The following is a 15,112-nucleotide window of genomic DNA, read 5'->3' on the forward strand; positions in this document are numbered from 1 at the left end:
CTGAGGTGCAGATAAACAGCGCCCATCGCTCCCTGCCCGCGGGATCCCCCAGAACTCACAGCCAGTAAATCACTCCTGGCTTATCGTCGGCACGAGCTCCTCCCAAACCAATCCCAGCCCAGGTTTGGGTGGGTTAAGGTGTGGCAGCCACATCTGGCACAGGTGGAGAGCCAGGCTGGGCAGCAGGGCCTGGATAGTGACATTCACTGACACAGAGTGAGGATGGAGGGAGCTGGGGTGAAAAAACGGAGTGGAAATGTGAGAATTCAGGGAGCAGGGCTGGGAGCTCAGTGGCAGCAGGAACTCCCTGCTCCAAGGAAAATTTCCTATGAAGGTTCACCGGCCCCTGGGACAGCACGAAAGTGGTGAATACGCCACCAGCTGACACCTGAGAGCTGTGGAGCTGGGATAAATCTCCACGGATCTGAAGGAATTGCTGCTTTCCAGAATGCGATTTTCCACTCTGTGTCCCCACACTGCTGCTCCGGGGGAGCCCTCGGAGCTGTGGGACGCACACCACGGAATCTGCGCCCCATCCCGGCACGGCTTCAATTAATCAGGCCTGGAAAAGCGTTCCCAGAGATGCCCTGAAGGCTCCTCCCTCCCTCCGTCCCTCCCTCCCTCCCTCCCAGCCCGGGCCAGGCTGTTCCCAAAAGGGGCTGGGGAAAAGCTGCAGCGGCGCTGGCACGCACAGGCGGCACAGCCAAAGGAAAGGAACCCCCGGGGCAGAGCCCAGCCCAGCGAGAGCTCCGGGACCAGGAGGGGAAAATCCCGCCCGGATAATCCCGTCCGTGTGTGCCCGACACAAACGTCTGCATGGCAGGTGGGAGGGGGGCTCCAGCCCCTTCCCCATGTGCTGAACATCCCATCCCATCCCATCCCATCACCCCATCCCATTATCCCATCCCATGGATCCCATTCCATTATCCCATCCCATGGATCCCATCCCATCCCGCTGGGGACAACAGCACACCTGGAACAGCTGCCTGCCACCTTGGAATGATTCCCTCCTCCCTCTCTGCCACCTTGGAATTCTGCTGCTTCCCTCCCTCTCTGCCACCTTGGAATGATTCCTTCCCTCTTTGCTATCCTGGAATGATTCCCTCCCCCTGGGAACAGGGAAGTGGCCAAAACTGCTGGAAATCCCATCTTGGATGGGACAGAAGAGGTCAAAGCTGCTGGAATCCCATCCTGGAGTGGGATTGGGGTGGTAAAAGCTGCTGGAATCCCATCCTGGAGTGGGATGGGAGCGGTAAAAGCTGCTGGAATCCCATCCTGGAGTGGGATGGGAGCGGTAAAAGCTGCTGGAATCCCATCCTGGAGTGGGATTGGGGTGGTAAAAGCTGCTGGAATCCCATCCTGGAGTGGTGGTGGCAGCCAGACCGAGCTCCTCCACGGTAACACCAGGCCAGGAAAAGGGATGAGTGCCCAGACACCCCCAAACACTGCTGGGGTGCAAAGCAGGGGAAATCCAGGGATTTCCAGCCCTGAGATGCTGCCAGAGGGATCCCAAAGGACCCCCTGGGCCCTCTCCCCTCCCCAGACAGACACACAGGTACCCACAGCAGCCCTGAGCTGGTGAGGGGCTCAGAAGGGTCAGCAAGGTTTGGGTTTGAACCATGGGAAAGGTTTATCTGCTCCAGCAGCCCAGAATGGGGACAGAACAGGGCAGGGTTAAAGTGGGCAAGTCCCAAAAGCACTTGGAGAGGTTTCCACACCTCAGGGCTGCAGCAAGTCCCAAAGAACCTCCCCAGGAGGCCGTGGGGTAGAGTTAAACAACTGCTTTAGTGTTTGCTTCTGTCCCTGGGCTCCCAGCTGGCCTCTGCCCACGCCTGGAGCAGGCACTGAGGCTCCAGGGCCTCCAGGGGAGGCAGGGAGGGATCACAGCATGGTGGGGAGGAATCATCTGCTACAGGAGAGGAAGAGTCCCTAGCAGGGCCTGAGAGGAGGGGGTGGCTCCTGAGAGGGCACAAGGCAGGAGGGTCATCGGAGATCCAGCAGCACCACGTCCCTCTCCACCACTGACACGTGGCTGCACGTCTGCAAGAGAGGACAGGGGGGGACAGGGGTCACTGAGGTGTTCTCATCTCCTGACAGCCTGTGCTAACCCAGAACAGCCCTTGGACAAGAGGGGACAAGAGGGGACAGGGGTCACTGAGGTGTTCCCAACTCCAGAACAGCCCTTGGACAAGAGGGGACAGGGGTCACTGAGGTGTTCCCAACTCCAGAACAGCCCTTGGACAAGAGGGGACAGGGGGGGACAGGGGTCACTGAGGTGTTCCCATCTCCTGCCACAGCCTGTGCTGACCCACAACAGCCCTTGGATCCAGTTCTTGCACCACCCCACCTGCTGGCCCTGCCTGGAGGCACCCAGGGATCCTGGCAGGCCCCAGACACAAATCCCCCACCCCAAAGAGCCCTGGCCCTGCTCCTGCAGCACTTCCAGCACCTCCTGCACCTCCTCTCTGGGGACTGCAGGGCAGCCCCTGCTGCCAGGCTGAGCCTCCCAGCAGCTCTGGTGTACCCCCAGCACAGCCAGCCCTCCCCAGAGCCCCCAGGCACTCACTGTGAACAGAGGGGGATCTTTGGGGTGTGGGTGGAAGCCCTGCTGCCTGCAGGATGAGATCTCCTCCAGGCCGTGCTCCGTCAGCCTGAAGAACCCTGTCCTGCAGCGGGAACAGCAGCTCTGCAACTGCAGCCCCTGCATGCCCGTTCCTTTGCACCCCATGGATCCCATCCCATGCATCCCATCCCTTTTCATGGATCCCATCCCATGGATCCCATCCCTTTTCATGGATCTCATCCCATGGATCCCATTCCATCCCTTTCCATCCTATCCCATTGATCCCATCCCATGGTTCCCATCCCATTGATCCCATCCCATGGTTCCCATCCCATTGATCCCATCCCATGCCATCCCATGGATCCCATCCCTTTTCATGGATCCCATCCCATGGATCCCACCCCATGGATCCCATCCCATCCCTTTCCATCCCATCCCATGCATCCCATCCCTTTTCATGGATCTCATCCCACAGATCCCATTCCATCCCTTTCCATCTTATCCCATTGATCCCATCCCATGGATCCCATCCCTTTTCATGGATCCCATCCCATGGATCCCATCCCATCCCATGGATCCCATCCCATCCCATCCCTTTCCATCACATCCCATGGATCCCATCCCATCCCATCCCATGGATCCCATCCCTTTTCAAGGATCCCATCCCATCCCATCCCATCCCATCCCTTTCCACCCCATGGATCCCAGCCCACACCCACCCCTGGCACCCCAGACTCACTCCTGGTACTTGGGGGAGCACACGATGGCGATGGACTCGGGCAGCATCATCTGGTAGGAGCAGTGTGTGTGCAGGTCCACGCTGGACAGGAAGGCTGTCTGCGTGGGGTGGGTCTGCAGGGCACAGGGCACAGCCCTCAGAGGCTGGCACAGCCCTCAGAGGCTGGCACAGCCCTGGGGCAGCTGCACTGCCCTGCCCTGAGCAGCTGCTGCTCTCCAGATTGCTCAGCCTGGCCTGGCAGGGATCCCAGTGGGCACAGCCAGGGAGGAGCCTGCAGCTGGCACAGCTCTCAGGGCTGGCAGTGTGTCTGTCTGTCCCTCCAGGAGAGCAGCTGGGGTGTCCCCACACAGCCACCAGGGCTGGCTTCAGCTGGAGGAAACGTCAGCTTTGTGTCTGAGATGGCACTTCCAGAGAATCCCAGAGCGGGCTGGGCTGGAGGGAGCTCAAAGCCCACCCAGGGCCACCCCTGCCATGTGGGGACACCTGCCACTGTCCCAGGGGGCTCCACAGGCTGGTCTTGGGCACTGCCAGGGCTGCTGTGGGCACCTCTGCCAGGGCTCCCCACCCTCACAGAAGTTTCTTTCCAGTATCTCATCTAAACCTTTCCTCCTTCCTCACAGGGAAGAATTTCTTAGTATTTCATCTAAACATTTCCTTCTTCCTCACAGGGAAGAGTTTCCCCAATATCTCATTAAACCTTTCCTCCTTCCTCAAAAGAAGAGTTTCTTCTCATTATCTCACCTAAACATTTCCTCCTTCCTCACAGAAGAGTTTTTTTTTTTTCCCAGTATCTCATCGAAACATTTCCTCCCTCCTCACAGAGAAGAATTTCTTCTCATTATCTCATCTAAACCTCATCCTTCCTCACAGAGGAGAGTTTCTTCCCAGTATCTCATCTAAACCTTTCCTCCTTCCTCACAGGGAAGAATTCCTTCTCAATATCTCATCTAAACCTGTCTTCCTTACTCAAAGAAGAGTTTCTTCCCCAATATCTCATCTAACTCTTTCCTCCTTCCTCACAGGGAAGAGTTTCTTCACAGTATCTCATATAAACCTTCCTTCTTTTCTCAATGGGAAGAATTTCCCCAGTATCTCATTAAACCTTTCCTCCTTCCTCACAGGGAAATTTCTTCTCAGTATCTCATCTCAACCTGTCCTCCTTCCTCACAGGGAAGAGTTGCCTCCCAGTATCCCATCTAAACCTTTTCTCCTTCCTCAAAGAAGAGTTTTTCCCCAACATGTCATCTAAATATTTCCTCCTTCCACACATGGAAGAGTTTCCTCCCAAATATCTCATCTAAACCTTTCCTCCTTCCTCAAGAGTTTCTTCCCAATATCTCATCTAAACCTTTCCTCCCTCCTCACAGGGATGAGTTTCTTCTCATTATCTCATCTAAACCTTTCCTCCTTCCCTTCCAAAGGGTTTGATGCTTTAGGAAGGCACCCAAACCTTACGCAGTCTGGATTTCCCCAGCAGAGCAGTGAACGAGGCCGTACCAGACAGAAACAGAGGCTGCTGCCCACTCCCTGCCATCCCCTCGTGCCCCAGCAGCCCTTCCCCTGGATGCAGGGAGGGCCAGGGCCAGCAGACTCACGTGGATCCAGCCCAGGGTGACGAGGCCATGCTGGTCCTGGATGACAAAGAGCTCCTCCTCGCTCTGCGTGGCGCACGAGTCGGGGCCGCCCAGCTGCTTGGGCACGAGGACGTGCGTGACGGTGAACTCGTTCCTCATCTGCAAGGCAGGGCCACCACGGGCACTGTGACACCCAGGTCACTGCCCAGGGCCCTCCCGAGCCTTGGGACAAGCCCAGGGATGGAGGTTTTCTCTTTGAGTTGGGTGTTATGAGCTTTTAGGGAACTTATCCCACCCGAGATAGCTCAGCTACTCTGAACGCCATCAGATTAGCAGGGTGGCTTCTGAGGTAGTGTTGGAAACAGAAAAAGTTCTAATAAAAGGCAAAATAACAAAGTTCTTACAGAGAAAAACTGAGCTAAGGGTAAGAGGTTTTTGCTCCTGCTAAAACACCCCACAAAAGGGATCATTTCCTTTGCTCTCTTCTTTTTCTAGTGAATTACCCAGGTCAGACCTCTTGGCCTCTGCCCAGCTGGGCAGCCCCAAGTTTAAAGTGAAGTCTCAAAGGTCTTAGGAGGTGTCTTATTTACCAAACTGAGGAGAAAAAAAGGCAAAACTCCCAGAAGTTTAAGGAGACAAAGAGTAATTTGGTTACTCCATCAACAGAAGGCAAAGTCCTACACATGGATGCATCTACCACCCATCTGCAGGTGCAGCTCAGAGGAGTTGCAGGATTTTTCCAAAGGAGTTTCAGGATTTTTCCAAAGGAGTTCTAGAATTTTTCCAAAGGAGTTTCAGGATTTTTCCAAAGGAGTTCTAGAATTTTTCCAAAGGAATTCCAGGATTTTTTCCAAAGGAGCTCCAGGATTTTTCCAAAGGAGTTCCAGGATTTTTTCCCTGTTTCATTCTCCCTGCTGTGCAGCAGAGCACCCCCAGGAGCTCAGAGAAGCCCTGGACACCCCCAGACCCAGCTCTGCACTCCCAAGGGGACAACGCCTCATCCCTGAAGCATCCCCAGGGTCTGGAAGCAGCTGGGCTGCAGGAAGTTGCTCCATCAAAACAATTTCATTTCAAAGCAAACTTCTGGGAGTGGCTCAGGGCAGAGCTGCCAAAAGCTGGGCACGCAAAGGCTGGGGGGGAACAAAGCCTGAGGGCCAGCAGCTGGGACACCCAAAGGACAAGGAATGCCACCAGGAATGTCACCAGTGGGACAGAGGAGCTGAATGGGGGCTCAGGGTGGGGAAACCTAACCCAAAAATGAGGAAAGGGAGAGGCACATCATTCCTAACACATAATTCCTTCACATGGAGGCCTGACACCTCACTGAAGAATCCAAAATCAAAAATCAGGCTCCTTGAGCTGTGGCACCGTGACAAACAGCCCCTGTGGCACTTTTGGACAAGGAATGCCAGCAGGAATGTCACCAGTGGGACAGAAAAAGCTGAATGGGGACTCAGGGTGGGGAAATCTAACCCAAAAATGAGGAAAGGGAGAGGCACATCATCCCCAACACTCACTTTGAAGCCTGACACCCCACTGAGGAATCCAAAATCAAAAATGAGGCTCCTTGAGCTGTGGCACTGTGACAAACAGCCCCTGCGGCACTTTTGGGGTGCCCATGGGGCTGTTTTGGGGGGCTGTGTCCTTACCAGCTTCCCACAGAGGATCCCACAGGTCTCCACGCCCCGCACCGTGTTGGCATCAGCCAGCTGCAGGAACTTGTGGCACAGCTCCCTGGGGACAATGACCTGGCGGAGCACATCCACCCCTGCACCTGGGGAGGGCAGGAGCACAGTGAGCACGGGCAGGGAGGGCCCTGGAGCAGGGTCTGAGGGGGGGACACCGGGAAAATCCACCCGGGGAGGTAAATTGTGGAAACTCCTCAGGGAATCGCGTCACTGTGACACCCACACCTCACCCAGAGCGGGGAAAGGGACATGGAGAGGGGAAGGGTCCTCTGGCAGGGGGTCAGAAGGAGAGTTTGGTTACTGAAAATGAAAGCACACACCGTCAGGGGGTGTTATTTAAAGCAGGATGTGCCAGGATCAGCGGATGTGTCAGAATCGGTGTTTTGGAACCACGTTCAGTGGGGTTTGGTCAGGAGGAGGATTCAGGCAGGAGCTGAACCCCAAGCCCCAGCAGGTTTTGGGATCAAGGAAAGGCAGACAGGCTGGAAGAGCAGGGAGGACAACACCCAGTGACCCAGGAGAGCAGAGCCCCAGGATCAGGAGATTCCAAGAGCTTCCCAGAGAAGCTGAGAAGAACCCACAGAGGCTCTCCAGAGAAACTGAGAGGAACCCACAGAGGTTCCCCAGCGAAGCTGGAAGAGCCCCCAGAGGCTCTCCAGAGAAGCTGGCCGTGTGTGCCCCAGCCCAGCAGGGAGAAGGGCTGCTCCAAGAGCTACTAACTGTTCTCTGTGCTCCCCAAAGCACTGGGCTTCAGAGATCTGTCCACAACGGGAGGTTTGGAGGGCACAGTCCCCGCTGCTGGGCTTGCTGGGTGAACTGGAGAGGCTGGAACCTTTGGGGTTAGATCTGTTGGGGGCTTCTCCACGCCAGGGATGAGGGGTCCATCCACAGCCTGTGGCTCTGGCTTCCCAAACTCCTGCACGATCCTCAGGCGCTCCTTCTCCAGCTCCTGCTGCCGGATCATCTCCTCGAAGGCGTGGAACTGCTCCTGCTCCGCCTGCTGCTGCTTCATCAGGGCCACACGGGTCTTCTCCTCCTCCAGCTGCTGCTGCAAGGCCACAGGGGTTGCAAATTACTCCTCCTGCTGCGCAAGGAACAAGCCCAGGGAGGGGGACACCAGCCCAGGGCAGACCCCCAGCCATTCCCAGGGTATTCCTAAAGGACACCAGCAAACCAGAAAATTTCCTTGTGAAACTTTGTGCAAGGAGATCTCAGCTTGCAGGGCACAGATCCAGAGCCAGCTGCACCAAGGGCAGGAAAAACCACAGCTTTACCCTCCCTTTTCCAGGGAATTACAGTCCCGGGCTGATTTCCCTCCATGCTCCAAAGTCCAGAGCCAAACTGACTGCAGAGGTGACTGTGACTGCTTTGCCCACACAGATCCTGGGGTTGTGATGGAATTTTACAACCCCTACACCTTTCCCCTTTTTAAATTGAATTTTTGCCTCTAATTTTTCATCACGTGGTGCTTTCCTTCCGTGGGGCAGAGAGAACACACCAAGCACACAGCCCAGGCTGGCTGGGGATGCACAGAGAGCAGAGCCAGGGCACAGATCCTGGGGTTGTGGTGGAATTACAACCCCTACACCTTTCCCATTTTAAATTTAATTTTTGCTTCTATTTTTTCATCATGTGGTGTTTTCCTTTTGTGGGGCAGAGAGAACACACCAAGCACACAGCCCAGCCTGGCTGGGGGTGCACGGGGAGCACAGCCAGGGCCACCACCTGTGACAGAGCCACCTGCAGTGACATTGGGGTCACCCAGCCTGGACATTCCCCAGCCCCCAGGGAGCCCTGCAAGGCTGAGGGGCTGCAGGGGAGCAGAGCCTGCAGCCTGTGCTGTCACTCACCTCCTGCTCCTTGTACTTAGCATAGTCCTGGGCGTACCTCTTTAGCAGCTCCTCCTTCAGCTCTTCGGCCTTGGGAAAGGCCACTTCCTTCAGTTGCTGGGGGAGGAAACTCAGCATCAGCCTGGGGCAGCCCCAAGGCAAGGGGAAACAAACCCTGAGCAGCTGGGGAGCCCAAAAAGCAGCACCAAGACCACTGAGGCAGTGATGAGTGCTGTCCTTTCCTCTTCTGTCAGCGCTGAGCAGAGGAGCTGCAGCCTCTGGAGGCTGGGAGGAATCCCCAAGGATTCCCTTGGAGCAAAGAAAGCCACCAGCCACCACTGCTGGTCTTTGAGAAGCAGGGAGTTGAACAGGGAAGGAAGGACACCCCAGCTGGACACCGCATTGCAAGTGTAACGGGGTGAGAACCCCCGAAGTGTAACTCTGGAGTTGTTCAGGTCAGAAACACCTCCAAGATCATTGAGTCCAACCATTCCCCCAGCTGTCCACCACTAATCCATGTCCCCAGGTGTCTTGGAACACTTCAAGGGATGGTGGAAGCCACTGCCAGGACTGGACACTGCTTTTGGGGAGGAAATTCTCCCAATATCCAACTTAAACCTCTCCTGGTGCAACATGAGGCTGTTTCCCCTCATCCTGTCCCTGTTCCCTGGGAGCAGAGCCTGACCAGGAGCTGTGCAGAGCCAGAAGGTCCCCCCAGATCCCCCTTTTACCTCTCTGAGCCCATCCCAGCCCCCTCAGCTCCCCCTGGGCTCCGGCCCCTTGCCCATCTCCGGGCACGCTCCAGCCCCACAATGGATCCCATGGAGTGAGGGGCCCAGAACTGAACTCCTGAGGGCCCAGCACTGCCTGGCCACGCCAAGGCTCCTCCATTTGTGTGCATCACTGACCCAGAGGCAGGGAAGCCCCAGGGATGACCCTGACCACGGCCCCACTCACTTTGACCGTCTCCCTCTTCTCAGGGATGACGGCGGTTTTGTAATCGCGGTGCTGCGGCAGCTTCTCGATGAAGAGCCTGGAGAAGGGGACAGAAGCCGCAGGTCAGGACGCTCTGCGGGGCTCTGGGGGACCCCTGTGCTGCCTCGGGCTGGCTGCAGGAAGGCTCCATCCCACAGCAGCCCCTGGAGCCCTGCATGGCACCCAGAGCTCACTCAGTCCCAAGGGAGAGCCCCACACAGGTTCTCCTTGCAGCTGGACAAACATTTCTGTTGGGAAGGGAACCATCAATACATCTCCTTGCAAAGGAACCATAAATACATCTCCTTGCAAAGGAACCATCAATACATCTCCTTGCAAAGGAACCATAAATACATCTCCTTGCAAAGGAACCATCAATACATCTCCTTGCAAAGGAACCATAAATACATATTTTTTTGAAGGGAACCATCAATAACCTGCTGTGAGCACCAAGGGTGCCTCAGGGAGGAGCTCCCACACCTGGCAGTGTCCCTGGATCCCACCTGGGCTGACTCAGAGCTCTCTGTCCTTCTGCAAGGAGGGGAAATCAGCTCAGACCCGGGCAGGGAGAACCTCAGGGGAGCAAAAAGCAAATCCCCAACAGCCCCAGCTGCTGCTGCAGGAGCCTCTGGAGCCTGAGCTCCCCAGGTATTCCAGGGAGAATGCTGGGCTGGCTCTGGGAGGGAAATAAAAACTGAGCTCAGCATCCTCCCACACTCAGCTTCTCCTGTCCCAGGGTGATCCCAGCCCCGTCCAGGGACACCTCCAGGGATCCAGGGGCTCCCTGCTCTTCTCCCAGTGAAGAATTTAATTTTAAAATCCAATTTAAAGCTCTGCTCTTCCTCTGTGTTACCCTGGGAAAAGAGGGGGAAAAGGGGGGGGAAAAGGGAGGGAAAAAGAGGAAAAGGGAAAAAAGGAAAAGAGGAAAAAGGGAAAAGCAAAAAGGGGAAAAGGAAAAAGGAGAAAAAGGGGAAAAAGGGAAAAGGGGAAAAAGGGAAAAGATAGTGCCACAGAGAGCAGAACAAAGCAAGCAAAGCCAAGCAGGAGCGCTCAGGAGCCACAGAAAGCCTGCCAACACTGTGTGTGTGCAGCAAACAGAGCCAGCTGCCCCAAGCCCCCCAGCACTCTGTGCCCCCCTGGATGCCCCTGGTGAGGCTGCAGCACCAGCAGGGCCAGGGCACAGCTGGAGCCCTGCAGAGGCCGTGGCTGCCCCCCAGAACCCCAAACCCAGCTGGGTGTGAGGCAGGGCACGGTGCTGGGGAGACACAGCAGCGCCCCGAGCCCCGCCAGCAGCCCGGGATCCACTGGAAGGGATTAATTAAAGGGATTAATTAGGCAGGATTAAGAGCAGATGCTGGCTGGGAAAAGCAGCAGAGGCAGCTGGGTTTGCACAAGCCAGGAGGGAGGAAAGACGTGGGCAGGACGAGGAGGAGGAGGAGGAGAGGAGGGCTCAGGCAGGCAGGGGAAGGGCTGGAACAGCTCCTGGCTCCCATGGACAGCCCTGCTGCCTCCTCCTGCTCTCTGATCACAATGTTTGATGATCAGAATGTAGAAAAAACCAAACCCAGAGCTTCAGCTGGAAGGAACGACGGTGGCATTCAGCTCCTATCTCTGGGCAGGAACTCGCACTGGTCAGCATTTCAGAAATAAGGTTTTCCCTGGTGGAAAAGGTTTCCAGCCAGGCTGGAAATGCCAGCAGAATCCTCTGAAAGCAGCTGGGGACACAAGCCAGCCCCTCTGGCTGCTGCAGCGGCCCAGCCTGCAGCTCCTTTGTTTAGTTAAAACGTTTCTCCTCCTGTCTCAGGGGCCTGGAACCCTTGCCAAGGCTCTGCTGGGAACCTTTCCCAAAGGTTTTACACTGCCCAGCTCCCTGAGCAGCCTCCTGGCCTCGCCACCATGCCCATAAAAGCTCAGCAAGGGCGAGGCAGGGAGCAAAGCTAATCACAGAAAAATGTGCTGGGTGTGAGGGGCAGCAGCCCTGCACAGGGGGCAGGCAGGGAAGGTGCCCACGGAGATGCCAACGCTGTCTGGGCACAGGGGGCACAGCACAGAGCACAGCAGGGCAAAGCAGGAGGGGCAGATTTGGGGAAACCCTACAGGAACAGGCACTGCCATGTCGGGATCAGAGATTTTATCCTTTTAAACACCCACAGCTGTGCTTGAGGGGGCAGGGAGTTCCTCCTTTGGGATCAGGGACTATCTGAGGATTTATTTCTTTTACACCTTTTAGTTTTATTTATTTTTACACCTAAGGGAGCAAAACACCCCACACTCCTCAGGGAGCAGAGTACCCAAAACCCCTGAGGAACAGATCCCTGAGGGGCAGACCCCAGACTCGTGGGGCTCCCCCACCTCCCTGAGCCCTCACAGCCACCCCAAACCCCTCAGGAGCTGTGGCACTCCCAACACATCCCCTGAGGGGCAGAGCACCCCAAACTCCTCAGGGAGCAGAACACCCCAAACCCCTGAGGGGCAGAGCACCCCAAACTCCTCAGGGAGCAGAGCACCCCAAACCCCTGAGGGGCAGACCCCAGACCCGTGGGTCTCCCCCACCTCCCCAAGCCCTCACAACCACCCCAAAGCCCTGAGGAGCAGAACACCCCAAAGCCCACCCCAGTTTGGCACCTCAAACCCCTGAGCAGCAGACCCCAGACCCATGGTCTTCCCCCCATTCCCCATGCCCCCCTGGCCGTGCCCACCCCCCTGGCACGGTTCCTTACATGATGTACTTGTGGTAGAGGATGAAGGCGTGCTCCAGGTTGCCCTCCTGGCAGTGCCCCCCATTCCCCATGCCCCCCATGCCCCCTGGCACGGTCCCTTACGTGATGTACTTGTGGTAGAGGATGAAGGCGTGCTCCAGGTTGCCCTCCTGGCAGTACACCGTGGCCATGCGCAGCATCTCCACCCCCGAGCGGAAGTAGCGGCGCGGGGGCACGTCGGGGCTCACCTGCACCAGGCTGCCCGCCCGCACCAGCCGCCGCACCCGCTCCTCGGGCGCCAGGCTGGCACTGCCCGACGGGCCGGGCATGGCTGCGGGACGGCACGCGGCTGGAGAGAGGGAGAGAGGGGTTAGAGCGCGGGGAACTGTGTCACTGACTCACGGAAATCAGGGAATCGCGAACCGGGGAATCGCACAAATCAGGGAATCGTGAATCATGGAACCAGGGAAATCAGGGAATCACAGAAATCAGGGAATCGTGAATCATGGAACCAGGGAAATCAGGGAATCACAGAAATCAGGGAATCACAGAAATCAGGGAATCGTGAATCATGGAACCAGGGAAATCAGGGAATCACAGAAATCAGGGAATCATGAATCATGGAACCAGGGAAATCAGGGAATCACAGAAATCAGGGAATCACAGAAATCAGGGAATCGTGAATCATGGAACCAGGGAAATCAGGGAATCACAGAAATCAGGGAATCGTGAATCATGGAACCAGGGAAATCAGGGAATCACAGAAATCAGGGAATCACAGAAATCAGGGAATCGTGAATCATGGAACCAGGGAAATCAGGGAATCACAGAAATCAGGGAATCGTGAATCATGGAACCAGGGAAATCAGGGAATCACAGAAATCAGGGAATCGTGAATCATGGAACCAGGGAAATCAGGGAATCACAGAAATCAGGGAATCGTGAATCATGGAACCAGGGAAATCAGGGAATCACAGAAATCAGGGAATCACAGAAATCAGGGAATCGTGAATCATGGAACCAGGGAAATCAGGGAATCACAGAAATCAGGGAATCATGAATCATGGAACCAGGGAAATCAGGGAATCACAGAAATCACTGGATCACAGAAATCAGGGAATCACAGAAATCAGGGAATCACAGAAATCAGGGAATCGTGAACCGGGGAATCGCAGAAATCAGGGAATCGTGAATCATGGAACCAGGGAAATCAGGGAATCACGGAAATCAGGGAATCATGAATTGTGGAACCAGGGAAATCAGGGAATCGTGAATCATGGAACCAGGGAAATCAGGGAATCACGGAAATCAGGGAATCATGAATTGTGGAACCAGGGAAATCAGGGAATCGTGAATCATGGAACCAGGGAAATCAGGGAATCGCAGAAATCGCTGGATCACAGAACTGGGCAATCGGGGAATCGGGGAATCATGAATAATGAAATGAGAGACACCAGGGAATCGCCAAAATCACTGAATCAAGGAACCACGGAATCACTGAAATCAGGGAATCACTGGATCACAGAAATCACTGAATCAGGGAAGCAGGGAACCATGGAAACCCAGCATCAGGGAATCACAGGGCTCCAGGGTCCTCCCAAAGCCATCCTGACCCAACAGGCTCCATCCCAGACCCATCCTGACCCAACAGGCTCCATCCCAGACCCAACAGGATCCTCCCAGACCCATCCTGACCCAACAGGCTCCATCCCAGACCCAACAGGATCCTCCCAGACCCATCCTGACCCAACAGGCTCCATCCCAGACCCAACAGGATCCTCCCAGACCCATCCTGACCCAACAGGCTCCATCCCAAACCCATCCTGACCCAACAGGATCCTCCCAGACCCAACAGGCTCCATGCCAAATCCATCCCAGACCCAACGGGCTCCATCCCAAACCCATCCTGACCCAACAGGCTCCATCCCAAATCCATCCTGACCCAACAGGCTCCATCCCAGACCCAACAGGCTCCATCCCAAACCCATCCTGACCCAACAGGATCCTCCCAGACCCAACAGGTTCCATCCCAAATCCATCCTGACCCAACAGGCTCCATCCCAAATCCATCCTGACCCAACAGGCTCCATCCCAGACCCAACAGGTTCCATCCCAAACCCATCCTGACCCAACAGGATCCTCCCAGACCCATCCTGACCCAACAGGCTCCATCCCAAACCCATCCTGACCCAACAGGATCCTCCCAGACCCAACAGGCTCCATCCCAAATCCATCCCAGACCCAACGGGCTCCATCCCAAACCCATCCTGACCCAACAGGCTCCATCCCAAATCCATCCTGACCCAACAGGATCCTCCCAAACCCATCCCAGACCCATCAGGCTCCATCCCAAATCCATCCTGACCCAACAGGCTCCATCCCAAATCCTCTCCCCACAACGGGGCAAGGGGAGCCCCAAAATGAATCCCCCCATCCTGAGCAGAAACCTCCCCCAACCCCGAGCAGGTCTCAGCAGTTCCCACCAGCCATGGCGGTTACAAATTAATTTAGGCTGGAAATTAATTTAGGATTTATGACAGGAACCTAAAGCGAAGGTTCCCACAGCCAGGGTGCCCCCACGATGGGATCCTCCATCCTAAAGTGACCATCCCACGGCCGGAACGCTCCGGGCCGGGTTCCCCCTGCTCAAGGGAAGGTTCCATCCCCCCTGTCCGGCCGCCATACCGGACCCGCCGGCCGGAGCCCTCCTGCTCTCGGGGCAGCTCGGGGCTCCCAGCACCGCGGTCCCGGCTCCTCAAGCCGCCCCCGGTGCCCAGCGGGACCCCGAGCAGCGGCCGGGCCCCCCCGTCCCGCAGGGCCCTCCCGGCCCGGCCCTGACCTGGCGCGGGCGGCCGCCGTTCCCCCTCAGCACTTCCGGGTTCTTCCCCACCTGCCGCAGCCTCGCTCTCGGTAGCCAATCAGAAGCCGCCTCAACATCCGGGTACGCGAGGCACCACACCCACTTCCGCCCGGTTGCGAAGCGGCTTCCGCACCACGTCGTGCGTGGTGACGTCACAGAGGTAGCTCTTAAAGGGGCACCGCCCC

General features: G+C 56.5%; 1 protein-coding gene across 4 annotated transcripts; it reads right to left on the reverse strand.

The window, feature by feature from the left end:
• Positions 1 to 1,663: 1,663 nt before the first annotated feature.
• On the reverse strand, positions 1,664 to 14,947 carry STAMBP (STAM binding protein). Of its 4 annotated transcripts, none has more exons than XM_058820197.1 (10): positions 14,907 to 14,947; positions 12,200 to 12,416; positions 9,351 to 9,426; positions 8,415 to 8,510; positions 7,285 to 7,612; positions 6,526 to 6,650; positions 4,898 to 5,035; positions 3,303 to 3,415; positions 2,567 to 2,666; positions 1,664 to 2,040 (listed from the first exon to the last, which is right to left on the reverse strand). In XM_058820197.1, exons 2-10 carry the CDS (start codon positions 12,394 to 12,396, stop codon positions 1,984 to 1,986), a joined length of 1,230 nt encoding a protein of 409 aa, XP_058676180.1. In that variant the 5' UTR covers positions 12,397 to 12,416; positions 14,907 to 14,947; the 3' UTR covers positions 1,664 to 1,983. The 4 variants fall into 4 exon arrangements, with proteins under 4 accessions (XP_058676180.1, XP_058676179.1, XP_058676177.1 ...); XM_058820196.1 differs by having other exon boundaries at positions 7,285 to 7,609; positions 12,191 to 12,416; XM_058820194.1 differs by having other exon boundaries at positions 12,191 to 12,416.
• Between the last annotated feature and the right edge of the window lie 165 nt (positions 14,948 to 15,112).

The sequence above is a fragment of the Ammospiza caudacuta genome, chromosome 26 (assembly GCF_027887145.1).
Source record: "Ammospiza caudacuta isolate bAmmCau1 chromosome 26, bAmmCau1.pri, whole genome shotgun sequence".
Classification (NCBI taxonomy): Eukaryota; Metazoa; Chordata; class Aves; order Passeriformes; family Passerellidae; genus Ammospiza; species Ammospiza caudacuta.